This window comes from Xenia sp. Carnegie-2017, unplaced genomic scaffold (genome assembly GCF_021976095.1).
Source record: "Xenia sp. Carnegie-2017 unplaced genomic scaffold, XeniaSp_v1 HiC_scaffold_6, whole genome shotgun sequence".
Taxonomy (NCBI): domain Eukaryota; kingdom Metazoa; phylum Cnidaria; class Anthozoa; order Malacalcyonacea; family Xeniidae; genus Xenia; species Xenia sp. Carnegie-2017.
In genome coordinates this window covers 18,105,214-18,122,711 of record NW_025813526.1, presented here as the reverse complement: position 1 = coordinate 18,122,711, position 17,498 = coordinate 18,105,214, and the positions used below count along the sequence as shown (strand labels likewise).

Here is a 17,498-nt window from a genome sequence, read left to right as displayed (position 1 = left end):
TCCACATAATCATATCTACATTTCTTTTGGTATGTCATGTGCTGAGTAGCATCAGAGTGTATGATCCAGTGGACATTGTATTCACAGTCACATGTAATTAAAGCTTCTTGATCAAGATCAGGTTAATCTTTCTCTGCACAGTTGACCGATCCCTTATTTTTATCACCATATTATTCTTTATTCCCTCTTCTATAACGTTGTAGACCGTCTCTGGCAAAGTGTACCTTTTCTTGCAATTGTGAAAAACTCCTTGAAACTGTTTCTTATAATCAGTTCGTTCTTTCACTCATCAGGTGTAAACGTCTGCTAAATGAGAACCTCCAAACCATGCTATATTTATAACGTTAGAAAAGGTCAATGTCATCCCTATTTTTAGAGATGACACTTAAAACAGAGACAGATAAACACGTAATCTCATTTAGCAGACGTTGACACCTGATGAGTAGTTTGCCGAAATGCATAGTGTCTCTTTCTAACTGTAAATAACGGTTCCTTTGAATTGTTTGCTTAGTATTTTGGTTAAAACTGTTCTTTTAAGAACTATTACATTGTTATTATCACCATTCACCATGGTATTTGCTATTTTGAAATCTATCTTTAAGTTTGTCACCACGACAAAGTCTCTGTTTCGTTAAATAAAAAATACCTGTCTTACACAGCTAGCCTGAACAATTTGACAGATTATGGACAATCATGATGATGGTGTGTAAAAGTTTGCTTTATGCTAACAGTTTTAAATGCCATCTGGTGTTTCTGTAAATGAATTGTTTGTTATACAGTGTAGTAAGCAGGTTAGTACATCAAAATCAAGTTAAAAGCTGCTTTGTTCAATGTGCCAAATTATGCTCCTACCTTGAAATTTTTCCTCAAGAAAAGCTTATAATGACATGCATGAAACATTAAATATAGTATTGCATCATCTGACATAATCCAAACGTTTTTCAATTCCAGGTGATTAAAAATTCACATAAGATGCATTGGTTGCAATGAAGTTGGATGTGGAAGCAGCAAAAATTGATGGCAAAGAACTTTTTATGTCTTATGAAGGAATACGATATTATTTAAAAGAATAAGAATAGCAATCTAGTAAAAGAAGCGCCATTTGTCTTCAACATAAGACATTTCCAATTATGTATAGTTTCTTTGTACAAAATACTATTTTAGAAAACTTCATTTTTAAGCCATTCACTGATATTTTTACCAAAAGACAAAAAGAAAAATTCAAATGCATAATGTAAAATTCAAAAGTTTGTCAAGTTGTTTCAACCTAGAAAAAATTAGTATAGGTAACTGTAATTTGTAAGGACACAAGAGAAAAGTAGTGCAAAAAGGTTGGCATTTTTGAGAATTAATATGTTCTTCTTGACATACATTACACAAGGCCATAATATTATAAATAATGACTGTACAATAACAATTATACAACATGCTAAATATCTTCACCTACATTATAATTATTTAAACAACTTTGCCTTCATGCAGCAATAAGAAAAGTTAAATGAAGATATCATCTTCGCACTTTACTGGACAATTTTAAGCAATCGTCTCAGGACCTGAAAAAATCAGGTGAATTAACGGGATTCGAACCCATGACCGGTGCAGTGCTCTGACCAACTGAGCTATGAAGTCACACAGTGGTGAGCAGGTCAATATTGTTGGGCTCATGTTTTCTCGTGTCCAGCAAATTGTCCAGCAAAGTGCGAAGATCATATCTTCATTTAAATTTAAACACCGCAATGTATAAAACATTAATAAGAAAAGTGTTATGTCAGAGAAACCAATGCACTTTAATTTAAGAAATCGTATTTTCAATGGGAACTTAATGTAGTTCTGTTCAGTTGTAGATCCATGGTTGTCAATGACAATCCAGTTTCTAATATCTTGGCTCAAAACAGAACCGGCAACATGATTATAGAATTTCTGAATTTCGTTCTTTTGCTCTCCTAGTTCAAGATATTTTCTTCATAAGTTCTCAGTACATTTATCAGAATATCATAATACCTTATAAGACACCGAGAATCAATCCTACAAAAAAAAAAAACTCAAAAAAATTACATACCTACTTATAATATATTTCCAGTCGACTTAAGTCGTAGGGGTAAGCTAACTTTTTCTAACTCCTTTTTGGACGTTTTAACTAAGATTTACCCATCTATTCAAGAAAGACAGTTGCACGAAGCTGTTAAAAAACAGTCAAAAACACAAGCAATGCGCATGGGATTATGCAATAAAGCTTAACAACACATTGCACAAGAATGCCGTTTGATATTTATTTCTAATATAGCTAAAGCATTACTTGACAAAATATACGTTATTTTACCATAGATTTACCTCATTTAAATGTGTGTGTCTATTTCACAAAAACCTGAAGCATGATTTTCAATATTTTATGCTTACGGTATCGTGGTTGTTTTCGCTGTTTGTCATTGATATAAGCAGGAATAGAGATCTGCATTCGGGAGGGAGCGAATGTTAAAAATATTTCTTAAAGTGGAAGTTTTGACACTCAAAATCCGCCATTACCGCCATGTTTTGACCACGGGGTACAGGCCCTTTTCCCTCCAGTTATTATAGAGCTTAATGGTCAACACATGTTGTATCAGCTAAGAGTCACATTTCAAGGCAAACACGCACAGTCAAAATATGATCTTAGAACACAAAAAGATTATTATATGATTTAATAAACAAACAATAAACAAATTAAATATCCAAATTTAGTTTCATTTGATGCAGCAAAAAACAGTATTATGATGCATTATTTTGCAATATCTCTCGCCACGTAAACAGCGTCCATGGCGCTGAACTCCAGGAAAAGGTACATATTTGCAATGGCAAGCCAAGAACGTTTTAACTAAAAAAAAAGATATAACTTGTATCGTTCTGATTTTAATAGACGTGCCTCTTGCAAAAATTAAATGATTATAGATCAACCTAATTTTTTAAATCTTCTATAAATGCGACAGGCCAGGCCAGGCCATATTTCTCTAAAAACAGGCTTTGTTCTACGCATTGCAAATGGAATAGTAAAACTTGGATAAAGGTGTTCTCATAGGAAGCCCTTGGTGCGTCAAAAAATAAAACTGCCTTAGTCATTTTTTAATAGCATGAAAATTTTAGTGGTATATAAATTTTGACCAAGAATCCTCAAACAACTGTGTTTTATGCACTAAGTCTTTACAAGTTGACGAACTACTCGTGCTTAAGTGTTTTTAACCAAACAAATGCTAAAGCTATTACTTTTTAAAATATAATTTAGTTGGTTTTACTAATGCGCAGAGCATGTAATTTTGCGTGCTAAATGCGTTAATTAATTTTATTTAAGACGTAATTTTTCAAGAGTACAAAGTAACTTTAAAGGTTACATTACAATTTCTAGGTAAACACACTCAAGCAACAATTAGAAAACAGTTGTCATTGTTACGACGAGGTAAACAAACATCAACAAGCTCTTAAGACGTACGTTGCGTTAATAACATGCATGAAGGGGTAAATAACTCGCAACATTTACAACTTAGATTATAACTTCATTCCTCATTCCCTTCTTGAAATAAAATATACCTGGTTTTTCGGCTTCTTGTAACATATCTACAAGCGAGGTGTTTGAACAACGAGCAAAAGCCAACAAAATCATGACGTAGGTCAAAATACTCATTTTGTATTTTCTGAAAAAAAGAGGTGAATAAAAGTTAATAGAAAAGAAATATCAAGGTACAACATTCTGAACAATGATTTTTACTAAACTGACCTTAATGATTTTTACTAAACTACGTAAAGCATTAAAATGTCAAGATTCGGCCCGTTCTTATCAAACATTAAAAGCAATCTTAATTTGATTTATTGCTAGCTGATCACAGAAATAGGTATATGTATTGTTTACGTACATGCAAACATCCTGTCCAATTTATTCAACTCTTCTTACTTAAGTTTAACATAATATTTGCGTATGCTATAGAAAAAATATTTTATCGACAGCAAGAAACAACCTAGTTAACTACATGTATGAACCGTGACAAATTTTTCGACAAAATATTGCAGCACACAGTGATGGATTCATTTAAGGCAAAAAACAATATAGAATCATTATTAATATTATCAGTTGCTTACCTCAATCAATTGACTAGTTCAGTAAATATACACAGTCGAAGACTTGAAGAAAATAAATTGCTCCCGAATAGATTTATAATTGATATAGCTTTTCATTCCGGGATCAAATTTCCCATGAAAGTCTTGTGCTGGGAAAAAAAGTCAGATGATAAAATCATGCTATTGACACGATACATTATTTTTCAAAACGAATCGTCTTTTACAGCTCTATGCTCAAATTTCAACAACATAAAAAAGATAAAAAATTTACAACACGAGTATCTAGCTAATAAATTTGCATATATTACATTAAGATGTGTAAGAAAATATCTTTTCTTCATTAATATTTTAATCTGACAGAGACTTTGTTGTGGTGAAAAAGGAGTTATTTGCATAAGCGAAGAATAATTTTATTGCTTCCGCGGGTTATTTTTTAGTTTAAATTGTAAATAAGAGTTATGTTAATCAAGGGGAAACAAAGAGAGGGTGGGACACAATCTTAACATATAAAAAAGTACTGGGAAAGTTTGTTACTTTTACTCAAAGAATTCCGCGTGCTAAGGTGATGGAATCCAAGGTTCATTGCGGACGCTACAAGAGCAAACAGGATGTTGGCTACAGTTATTTGCATTTTGTTCACATGCACGTAGTATGATTCACGTGCACAGGTATTAGCCTTATAGGTTATGCACAAACAAATCACATATCATTCAGCAGGTGGCCGTCGCCAGGTGAAATTTATCGAAAAATCCACCCTTCCCTTCCTCCTTCTCTGTGATTTTGCATGTACTATTTAGACTTGTTTCCGAGGTGGCGTTTTTATCACCCCCCTTTTCTGTGCTATACAGAAAAACTTTATTCGTAAAGATTTTTGTGTTAAAAATAATGTTATATGCTTTAAATCGGCATGTGCTTTCACACATTTTTTACCCAAAAAGAGACTACTCTTTAATGTCATGCGCACAGAAAAATAAAGGCATGCTTGCTATACTTTCAAATGACAATTCAACATAACCGATGATTTACTGTCACCTGCATTAATGACCCCCAAATCTGGTGATAGTTTGAAATGAGCAAAATGATGCTTCATAATCTGAAAATAGCAATGTTTTCAGCAAAGTATTTAGCTCTTTTAACAGTTGTTTTAAAATATCTCAAAAATAAGCGAGTTATTTTAAAAAAGAGAAAAAAGGCGATTTTTCGTGAGGCAATTGCCAAGACGGCATAAACTCATGACAAATTTATTTCATAATTGACAGAGTTGTATTAATAATAACTAGAGTGCTATTTCAGGGGTGCAGAATATAGAAAAATAATCTTTCCGACATTTTTGTATAAATCAAATATTTAATAAATATTTATATATACATAAATGATTCCTGACTGAGATCAATAGGTTAAAGCAAAAGCTTCTAGAGGGACTGGAGCACATGCTAAATCGATATCAAATTTCTCTTTACGTAAAAAAAGGAAACGTCGAAACAGGCTAAAGTTTTATAATGACTGAATTCTCATTATAAAGACAAAACCCAAATGGATGGTTTTCAAAATAGCCATAGGCAATCTTGTTTTATAAAATTTATTAAGTGACCTTTTATCTTTTATCTCACATTATGTTTAGACTAACACGGAAGTTCTTGCTGTTGAAATTAGCCTTATCAAGCAAAAAAACACCATCGATTTGTTCAGGTTTTAGGAAGTTATTATTTCTATCATTCTTTAGATCTAACATGTATAAAGGGCTTCTGAAATGACGGCCTTGACTTCATATCAAAAGGATTTTTTTTAAATGCTCATAAACATTTTAATTTTGTTGCAACCATAATGAAATGCGAAATTGTAGAAAGGATTTGCTAAATGTAAATAAAAGAAGCATTAGTAATGAATATATGCACGAGGACAATTGAAATGAAGCTTTAAAAGTGAGTCAAACTTTTTCATAAAACTCTTTTTTCATATTCTATCAATTCTGGAATTGTAGCTACATGAATTGAATTTATTAATTTTTCGTTAGATATTTTTCGTGTAACCAACTGGTATAAACTATGAAAGTATAATTTGTCCTCATTATGTTGTATCGAAATTTAACTAAATACAAACGAAAAAATGTTATAACTAGTATTATCTTGCGATTTTATAATTGTACTTGTTGATCAAGCAATATTAAATAAAAGTAGAAATCCATAAATACATATGACGTTCTCTCTGTTGAGATAATAATTAATCAATTTCCAACAATTGTTATGAACAAAAATGGAAACTGAAAATAAGGATCAACCACAAGCCAAGAGGAAAAGGTTCAAAATAAGTTAACAAGCTTTTTCTCAAGTAGTGCACTTATTCAAGAAGAAAACAAGCAATCAACTGAATTGTGTGAATCAACCTGTTGTTGAGGCAGTCAATCTGAGTTTGGTCACGTAGAAATTTCGCAAAAAAATTTGAAAGGCTAAAATTTAAGCGTAAGAGATATTGCTGACAATGGTCAGAGTGATTCCACCGACAATACTAGTAATTTGCTTAACCAACCTTGAAAAACATCCGTCACTTCCCCTGGTACATACCGTAATTGTTTGCAAACACACCAATGCAACAACTTTAAGACGACATACCGTTAAGACGATTGTATGTGAAAATTAAAGTGTTAGATCCAGCATTTGCAAAAAAGTGAAATTGCTGGGTCAATAGGAGCATCTAGTTCACAAAGTATGCACTTAAGTAGTGAATGGAGTATATGCTCTGTGCGTGAGGATGGAGAAAAGTCATTAGCACGGAAAGCATTGCGCAAGAAGATACAAAAACACGCCAAATCTCAGGCGCACATTGCAGATAGTAACATTGTAGCAGAACATAAGTCTACAGTAATAAGTCGATTAAGTATACAAAATCTCGATAATAAAAGGAAAATATTGAAATGGACAAAAATAATCCAAAAGAAATGTGGAAAAATATAAATCAAGTCCTTAGTGGAAATGGTTGACGTTCCATAACTACCACCATTACAACCATCAAAGATGAAATAAGCAATAAAATTTATGATGAAAAATCGATAGCTAGTCAATCGAGTAAACATTTTGTAGAAATCGCCCTAAATTATCAAATAAACTTCCATAAATTCCCAAAGATCTCTCTTATTACTTAAATCCGTTAGATTGTGAATTACAATTTCTTACCATTTCTGATAAAGCAGTTTACCAAAAAAATATCAAAACTTAAAAAGCAATAAGGGTGCTGGATTAGACGAAATATCTTCCAAACTGTTAAAAAATTCTGCTATTGTCATCACTCCATACCTGACCCACATTTTTTATCTATCGTTAGATGAAGGAAAATATCCTATTGAATGGAAACAGGATTGTATCTTTAGACAAACTTTGACCAAGCCAATTTCTTGTCATTATCATTAGACAGGACATTCATAGGGTGTAATGATTCGGTTGTAAGGAAATCTACTACTTTCTTTATAATTTTGGTTTTTTTTTAATTCTAACATGTTTGTTGAATTTCTATAACTTATTATCCACTATGATTAAGTTGTTAGGCTCTAACACTCTAAGTTTATAAAATTTTAATTTTAACGCAGTTCACCATGCTTTTAACTCTACGTTGGATTCGACGTCTCTGGCTAATTCCACCAATATATAATCAATATCTTAAACAATTGTTTTTCTCTGCATTTTTTCATCACTTTTATCTTATCTTGCGTTACAGTATGTTTATGTTTTATATGAAACACTTGTTCGAAAGACACTTCATCTACATTAAACAGAGAATAAAAAAGCAACAAATGGTGTCGTCTTGTTTCTTGTTTTCTTTTTCAGAATACGACACACAACTATTCCTTACAAAAAAATGTGTAGTATTTTTCTAAATTCTATTCTCAAAAAATATAAGCTGCCCCTTTCACGTCGTCAAGAATTTCTAAAAGCTACGAAAGTATGTTTGAAATGTTTTCAATAGGTGCTTGGCGTAATGGCTTTTAAAAAGAAAAAATATTACAACGTTTGTGCTGCTCTAGCTTAAAAATATGTATCTCAATTATATGCCCTTATTTGATAGCTGTAAATACATTTTTACCTTCTACAGAAAACGTTTTAAACACTGTCTTAAACTAATAAATGTAAATGTTTATTTGAGAATTTTACGAAAAAATGAACAAAGTATGTTTTTATGAATTTCATACAGTAAACTAATAAAAGAGCTGAAGAAGTTATGGTTTTATTTTCATTTCAGTGGATTTTAAAGAGCACGTCATTCAGCTACCAACTTCTCAAACCACACATTTATACCCCTAGGACACCACACCTTTATACCCACTAGGAAAGCCATGATCATAGTACCCGTTAAGATTGGAATCATAATTACACCAAAGGCTCCATTGAAATCAACGCACATTTCCTCCGCAACTATCGTACATATTCAAGTGGATACGTTATTGGTTATCATGACTTTGAATTTACTTATGCTACTGGCCTTTTGAGAGAACTTGCTCCGCATAGACGTTACAGCTTTTTAAAGCGACTTTTCTGTTATACTATTAAGTTCATGCTAAATGACATCTTAGACATTCTAAAAATGACATCCTAGACTTACTCAACCTTTGCCTCTCCAGTGAAATTGCCTTCCAAAACACATATTACAGACAAATTTCAAGCACATCAATGTGGTCACTACCATCCGCCTTCCTCCCAAAAGCCGTCATGCAACACCTCGAAACACAATCAATTACAAACAACGCAAAAACCAGACAATGGAAAAGACATGTCAATGATATCTTTGTCATATTCAAGAAAGACAAAACTGAACACATCCACACTCCATAAACAATGCAAAAGAATATTACCTTCACTAAAGAGGCAAAGAGCACGAGAAACAACTTACCTTCCTCGACATCCTACTAACCAGAACAGATGACAGTACACTAAACACACAAGTATACCGCAAACTTGATATGGCTTGTTTGATCTTTTAGAGAAAGAATGGCAGATTAAATCCACACAAATAACATTGTAAAGCCAGTTTTTTAACATCAATCGTTGACAACGTCCCGGCTTGATTTAAAAAATAACAAAATTCTTTTTTTTAAAAGTTCAAAGACCTTCCATCAGATTCTAAGGAGCAAACTCTCATGATGGAGATGATAGAGTGGGTGGTGTGGAAGTATGGTACACAGGAGAATTGTGAACAGTATGCGATGATGGATGGGATTTAAATGGTGCTAAAGTAGTATGTCGTCAACTTGGTTATAAAAGTGCTTTGAAAGCTCTGCAAGGTAGTAATGTTCCTGATGGCAATGGAAAAGCATGGTTAGATAATGTTTATTGCAAAGGTCATGAGATGTTTATTTCAATTTTTTTTTTCATATTGGGTGGGGTAATCATAACTGTAGACATACAAAAGATGCTGGTGTAGAATGTGTTTAAGATGGTTATCAGTATATTTCCCCTCATGAGCAAGTACGAAGGCATCATGCAAGAAAAATGTCTGATGAATGTTCATCCTTAAAGATACATTCTCAATTTGTACAGATTTTAATAAACATTTCCTGTAACTGATGTTGCAACGTATGTATGTTATTATAATGTACAGCGAGATTTAGACAGTGATTACACATGAAATATGAAGAGACAACTATAGTTCATTTGCTCAGATACTATCAGTTTCAAAATATTAATAAAAATGCAAGTCTTTATTTTTGAACATGGTCTAGCTTATTGAAGAAAAAATAGATACGCATAACGTACATGTGGATAGCCTGTAAATATTAATAACTGTGGTTCAAATCATATTATAAATGTAGAGAATTATTTGTTCCAGATTTAAAAATATTCTTTGTGCTCACTGTTCAATCATATAATCATCATTGCATTAATTTTTAGCACTTGCTTTGATTGCTTTCGGCGTGACTGTTCTCACGTGTTTACCTTGCTTAAAGTTTAATCCTTCAGATTTCTCACGAAATTTCACGACAAATCTCATGTTGTCTTGACCCGAAAACAATTTTAGAAATGAATGCTACATTAACTCAAGTTTGATGCAATGACTTAAATGATATGTAAGAGATGTCGATTAGTTAATTTGACCAGTTACCAGTAGCGTAGCCTGCACGCAAATTTGGTCCTGCTATGTTAAATTTCTGTGTTCACCCACTGTGAAACCAATAGATTTCTAAAAAAATGATTAATGCTTATGATATAAAATTGACATAGCATGACCAAAAACTTGCGGGTTGGTTATGCCCCTGCCAATTACTTAACATACACTTAACTTTACAAATAAAACTTATTAATTTGCAAAAAAATAGAGTCATGCTTTCTGCCTTTTATTTAATTCACGAACAGACTACATGAGGCCAAAGTCAGCAATATCGTTTCTAGCCTTCCATACATTAGATAAACACAACAAAAATAAATGATTCAGTGGCTTTGAAAAATATAATAAAAATTATGAAAATAATGAAATATTACCAGAAATATTCAAAGTGACAGAACTTAACAAAGTGACTGCCAAACTTTAAGATGAAATATAAGGCGTTAAAAAGTAATAAAAATGTTACGTACATGTTAATTTATTATTCAACTGTGCAGGAAAAACAAGATATATGTAAGTAATACATAATAAGTGTTGTTTAAAATCATGCGGTATTGAGCAGAACATAAGAAGAATATTAAATAACAATTAGCATACAATAAGAAGTGCTTACCAGATCATGTGAATAGTATTTTGATCAAATATCTAATACTTATTTTAACACATATATAATGTATCGTTATTCCTAACACTTCCACTTGGATATTATTGTTAAACAAGACTAAAATTAATTGACTTCAGAAACTCCCAATTGTTCTCAATTTTTCTGAATGTCTCTGAAATTTATAAATTTTTCCTTGGATAGACTTTTGGACATAATTTCAGATAACATTTGGTCTGTATGGCAGAATTTCACATCAATGGACCCACTCCCAAGTTTCTCTCGAATAAAGTGAAATGCAATGTCAATATGTTTAGTGCGGTTATGAAACTTGGCATTTTTTGTTAGTTCGACACCTTCTTGGATATCTTCATGATTGAACAATGATTTGTGTAATCTCACATTCGCATCTTGTATGAGCTTCTTCAACCAAACAATTTCTTGTGCAGCTAAACTTAGTGCAACGTATTGAGCTTTGGTTGAAGACATTACAACACATGTTTGACCTTTATACGCTTTTACGGTGCTTCCCTTAACTTGAAACACATACCCAGATATTGATCTTCTGGGTATGTGTTTCTGGGTAAATCGTTTCCCCAATCAGCATCAGAATATCCGATGATTATTTGCTTTCTTCCATTAGCTTTAAATACTAAACCATTCAGCTTTGTTACCTTCAATACAACTCGGGTGACATCGCGATATTAGAGAGCTTAAGCAAGCGACGTTTTCGACAACACGAACGTCAAGGCGAGTGTAGGTCTGAGTCGAGGACGCGGTCGGTGGCGGGAAATTTGAACAGTTAAGCTGAATTATATTTTTCACTTCAAACTTCAGCTTGCTTATAGATATGTTAATTTTGGGTTTTTTGATATGGAAAATTCATTCAAGAATGCAAGAAGTGCAGCACTACTCAGTCATGCAAACAACTGTTTAACCGACGAGGAGTTAGTTTTACTTTTAGAGGCTTTCACTTCAAAAAATCCAGATTTTTGCTATGAAGCATACGATCAATTTAATTTGGAAGACATCCCAGAAGCTGAGTGCAAGGCTTTCTTCAGATTTGATAAGTACGATCTACCGTCTCTGGCAGAAGTCTTGAACATACCCGACATTTTCAAATGTCTTCAAAGATCAACATTACCCGGTATGGAAGGACTTTGTATTCTCCTTAATCGAATGGCATACCCTTCTCGCTATAGTGACATGATTAACCTATTTGGTCGACCCGTCCCTTTCTTAAGTATGGCAACAAATGTTGTACTTGATTTCATATTCGAAACACATGGGCATCGTATTACCAGATGGAACAACCACATTCTTAATTCAGAGTGCCTTGAAAATTATGCAAGGGCAATTACTATGAAAGGTGCAGCTTTGAGTAATTGTTTTTGTTTTTCGGATGGAACAGTCAGGCCAATATGTCGTCCAACAGTCAACCAACGTCAGGCTTATAATGGACACAAAAGAGTGCATAGTTTAAAATTCCAGAGCTTAGCTATACCAAATGGCATTATGGCACATATTTATGGTCCAGTTGGTATGTATATTTTCAATTTGATATTTTTTACACCTACATGGTATAGGATATAATACAACAGACAACTTATTAATTATTATTTTGTACTTTTACATTGTTTTAGAAGGGAAAAGGCATGATGCAGGAATGTTAAGAGATTCTCTGTTACTAAATGATTTGGATATTAATGCATTTACAAGGAATGGAAATCCACTTTGCTTGTATGGGGATCCAGCTTACCCTTTGCGGGTACATTTACAGTCCCCATTTAGGGATGTTCAATTAACACAACAAATAAAAGACTTCAACAATTCTATGAGCTCTGTACGAGTCTCAGTTGAGTGGCTTTTTGGTGATGTGGTCAGAACATTTAAATGTTTGGATTTTAAACAAAACTTAAAATCAGGATTAAGCTCAGTTGGCCAAATGTATGTTGTAGCAGCACTTATGGAGAATGCTCATACTTGTCTATATGAAAATCTTACATCCAAATATTTTAACATTTCTCCTCCAACACTTCAAAACTATTTTACATAAAAAAGTATGTGTTGCTAAAATTAGAGTTATCATTCTCTACTAAAATTATCCACCATATAATCAATATTTACTATAAATTGACATAACTGCCAGGCAAATAATGAAAATGACTTGCTCATGAATACAGCATATGACAATAAAAGTTTGAAACAACAAATTATAAACAAACTATAATATGTAAGAACCAGTTCGCAAGAAATGTGCTGCCAATTAACAAAACAACACGGTTGATATGGAAGTATATTTTTCTGAAGTTACTTTGTATTGTTTTTTTCCTTGATTAACATTTATTATCATTGTATTTTGCTGCATTAGCAAATTAATTATGTCATCCTGTCTTTTCTTATCTGCCTCAAATTGCATTTTTTTCATCTCCAACTCCTGTTTTCTCATCTCCAATTCTACCTCATTTTTTTCTTTAAGGTAAGCAACAATTTCACCTCCTGATCGACGTCTTTTTTTTGTGGTTCTTGCTCACCACTATCACTCTCCTTTTCCTTTCGTAGTTTGGTTTCTGACAACTTCTCCATCGCTTTCTTTCGTATATCTAGGGACTTTATTCTGTCCAGCTTATTCTTTTTGTCGTTTTCTTGATAATTCTGGAACCGCTCTTCATCTGAGGACAATTGTCGCTCTGATAGCTCTTCTAACAAAGTATCCAACTCTGTCGGTTCTGGGGATATTCCACTTGCACACTTTTCCTCACGAGCTTTCTTTTTGAATTTTTCACGTAAACGGCTGTATCTGTCTCGTACAGCACGGGCTGAAACCTTAAATTTTGGTTTATCTATTTTTTCCAAGTTTGCAGCTACCTTCTCCCAATACTTTGCTCTGGCAGTTGTTTTTCGTTTTGCTTGAAAAGGGTCAACGGCTAGTATTTCGCGACATAACAAAACGTCGTGTTGTTTCGACCATTGCATAGGCGATTGAATCCTTTTGAAAATGTGCAAAAATATATTTAAAGTTTGCACTTCAATACATGTGATTGTTAATTATAAGTATTTAACACAAATACTTTGAGCAAACATTTTTGTATAAACTCTGCACATCTATTTAATTTTGGCAGCCTAGTATGTTGTATTTATCGAAAAACAAATGAAACACTCACTCTAAACTTGCAGACGACGTTTCTCCCATTGCTTCGTCTGTTAGCAAACACTTTATCGACAAAAACCTCAGAACGCAAGTTCTGGAATCCTCGACCTGACAACGCGAACCTCTCGTCATGCGCAATAACTGTCAGGTTGTAGAATTACTTCCGGTTTACGTCCGTGTTGTGGAAAACGTCGTTTGCTTAAGTTTTCTAATGTTGCATGCTTCAATCTAATTTTGTTTTATATAAACATTTTTATTCCATTAAACCCAAATCTTTGATACTACCCAGACGTTCTAGTGTCCTGGGCCCATAACCTGTTAATTTATTATTCAACTGTGCAGGAAAAATAAGATATATGTAATAATACATAATACGTCTTGTCCAAAACCATGCGGTATTGAGCAGAACATAAAAAGAATAATGAATACCAATTGGCGTACAATAAGCACGGCTTACAAGATCACGTGACTAATACAATGATTAGATATCTAATACTTAGTTTAATACACATATAATTTATCGTCATTCCTAACAGTACATTTATCAAAAGTTTCACGTTTGCGTATCTCCATTTCAACAGCGCCATGTACAAGAAAAGTTCGAGGCCCAATTCATTTTTCTAGTTATTTCACGTAAGTCACACCATACCTTTTATACTCATTTAGGTCCTATCTTACGTAAAACGTCGTAACTTCTCTAAGGATATTTAAGAGTTTGGAGTTTTAAACTCGTTGCAATCTATATTGCAAAAAAATAAATGTTAAAAGTGTTAAAAAATTTAAATCAAGTTAAGTTCTGTCAAAATCAACAGGTTCCCAGTTGCTTGTAATTACGCCATAGTAAATCTTACAGAAGTTAATTCTGTTTAATGATTGTATTGTCTTATTTCAATGTTTCATATATGTCACTTTCATTTGTTTTTTTATCATTAAACATCATTAATTATCCTTTGGACATTTTGTAGAATGGCTATGAGAGTGTGTGTGCCTGTAATTATTTTGAAGCAATAAAACACTGAGAAAATGTCATCTTCTTTAAGCTTACGTTTCTCAATGAAAAGCACACAGCAAAGTTTGTTTGAGAAGCTATTTTTGTTTATGCTGTGTGGTAAGTCATTTGACTTATTTCATCGTGCTGTAAATAATTTAATTTCATTTTTTTAAATGTTTCATCCTGCAAAATTCAAAAAGTCATTATGTGTTACAATGCAATTACTTAGCGCACAACACTGAAAAAATGTTGGCGTCAATTGCCTCATACTTCTGATAATAAAAAGTTGTTCCAGAAAGATGTGAATTTGTGTAGCTCAATTATCGCTCTACTTTGGCTGTAATACATTATGAAAACAGACGTTTTTGTAAAAAAGTAATTTATTAAACTGCCACAAATGCAATTGTATTTGACATTTTGCAAAGCGGCTGTTGATTTTGTTGATATTTCTCTGAAAATATTTAGCCATATATGATACTAACATTAAACACACAATCGAAAAGCATGGGACAAAATGTATGGCGACAAAAACCGTGTTAGGATTAATATATTATATGTATGGTGCCAAATTCCTTATATTTCTCAGGGAAGGATCTAGAATATGTCAATTCCGTCGCGCAACTGATGTTTGAAATTCAAAAATAACCTATTCATATTAATTAAAAACTCATTAATTATTCTTACTTTATTATCGCATTTACTTCATGATAAAAATACAGCTTTATTTATTATTGAAAACTAATGACTAATCCAATGAATATCTCGTTGGTAACCATATCAGTTTAATTTTAATTGACCTAGAATAACCGACTGATATGCGGGGTGGCTTGACTGGTTCGACAGATAAAGCAGTCTATGAACGCAGAAAACGCCTATTTTATTGGTCAATGGCCAGATCAGTAGACAGTCTGGAATGGTCTCGACTGATATTAGGGGTGGCCGGACGTATAAGGGAGTCCAATTGCTATCTTACAATTGGTTCATTTGAATTTTTGTTTCATTGTGATTGCTTTGACGGATTTCGACTGATAGCCAACTGAACTATCATAGTCAAGCTCAGTGTCTGAATTGAATGTTTGATCGTTTCATAGTATTTTTTACAAGCATGATTGAAACTAAACTACAATCAGATGGAATTTACGGAAATCTTTTACAAATTCATATATTGACCTGAGTGCTGCTGTCCCAATCTGTGAATTTTTTTCAAGAGGGTGAAACATTTATGGATAAATTGTAAATGCTTGGCAAAGACGATCTCGCGAGCGACATTTCAGTCATGTTTGGCAACATTGTTTGGAATTTTATCAGCAGAAATTTACATCCTAAATCGCAAGTAAAGGATAAGTGAAGTGTATGCATAAATGTAAAATATCAAGGTCAATTTATGCGAGTAAGTGATGCCATTTATGTCAATGTGGCATATGTATGCAGATTGATGCTTGTAAAATTGTTGTTGCCGACGGACTTTTAGCTATGATTTCTTTAGTGCTTGGGGAATCGTGGCCGTTATATGGCAGCAAAATCCTACATTCCTGCAAATATATTTCAATTGATGAAAAATCTGTAGCCATTAAGCGCCATACTATTATTTACTTTTTGATAAACAAATGCTTGGGGATTTTCAGTTTATGATCATTAATCATTCAATCATTGGACAGTTATACTACATATTGTTTAAGATTTGAGAAAACTAGCATTGATTACATGAGAAGTTGTTTACTATAACCTGTGATTTTGAGTCTTCTTATCCATGAAGCTTTTTATTTTGACAATTTGACTGGAATGGTATTAAACCTGAGTATTTCACATACATGAAATGTTGTCCTATGTCACATATTGTCCCCTTTTCTAAATCAACACCTCATGCAGAGATGTAAAGTTGTGTTAATCTACGGCTCATACCAGATTGTTTGCCATAAATTCCAAAGGGCTATTGATATATGAAAAGCATTTTCTATAAAGTAAAATGTCTTCTATGCATACAGATAAAACTTGAAATTTGGCAAAACAGCAAAGTATTTTCATGATCACTAGGTAATTTTTCTGATGATCATTATATTTTCTACACTAAATTATTTCAGATTTACATTCAAACGAGCTTTGATCATATGAAAATATATTTATCATAACCAGCAAGCATGACTTATGACTCAATTTTAACATTCATGTAATTATATAATTAAAGACATTTTGGTTACATTCTGTTTGTATTGCCAAATACACTGCTACTAGTGATTGCTATATAGCACACCCTTCAGAAGATAACAGTCTAGTGAAATGCTTAATAAACATTTATGGCATTAAGCTGTCCTTACCTGCAAATTTTCATTATGATAATTTTTTTAATCTTTTGCAGAAAAAAAATTTGAGTTTTTTCTCAAAAGGTTAATTTTTTGGCACTGATGTGGAGTCGGGTAAAGGGTTACAATAAACTTGCATGGTTTGAAGTCTGAGCTTTTCTATATCCATGAACTGTCACTTGTTGTACCAAATTTCTAACTTAACTCATTATATATAGGTTTGAATGGGGGTCCCTAAGGGGTCTATGCCTGACAACTTGGTAGAAATTTTAATGACTATGTCTG

The 17,498-nt window shown here is 32.8% G+C and overlaps 2 protein-coding genes and 1 long non-coding RNA gene across 3 annotated transcripts; 1 reads left to right on the top strand and 2 right to left on the bottom strand.

The window, feature by feature from the left end:
- Window positions 1–2,660: 2,660 nt before the first annotated feature.
- LOC124457406 lies at window positions 2,661–4,198 on the bottom strand. Its single transcript, XR_006952562.1, has 3 exons — window positions 4,105–4,198; window positions 3,559–3,662; window positions 2,661–2,851 (listed from the first exon to the last, which is right to left on the bottom strand). It is a non-coding gene; the product is annotated as an uncharacterized LOC124457406 (long non-coding RNA).
- Window positions 4,199–11,780: 7,582 nt separating this feature from the next.
- On the top strand, window positions 11,781–12,827 carry LOC124457404. Its single transcript, XM_047007667.1, has 2 exons — window positions 11,781–12,311; window positions 12,415–12,827. Exons 1-2 carry the CDS (start codon window positions 11,921–11,923, stop codon window positions 12,825–12,827), a joined length of 804 nt encoding a protein of 267 aa, XP_046863623.1. The 5' UTR covers window positions 11,781–11,920.
- Window positions 12,828–13,037: 210 nt separating this feature from the next.
- Window positions 13,038–13,747, bottom strand: LOC124457221. Its single transcript, XM_047007502.1, is given in 2 exon segments — window positions 13,038–13,291; window positions 13,294–13,747. Coding segments are annotated over 2 exon segments (708 nt in total).
- Between the last annotated feature and the right edge of the window lie 3,751 nt (window positions 13,748–17,498).

Bases quoted from the DNA above. Each gene is read 5' to 3' on its own strand.
- LOC124457404 (XM_047007667.1), top strand. From the start codon at position 11,921: ATGGAAGGACTTTGTATTCTCCTTAATCGAATGGCATACCCTTCTCGC. The intron at 12,312-12,414 runs GTATGTATATTT...ACATTGTTTTAG, and splicing joins ACATATTTATGGTCCAGTTG to AAGGGAAAAGGCATGATGCA.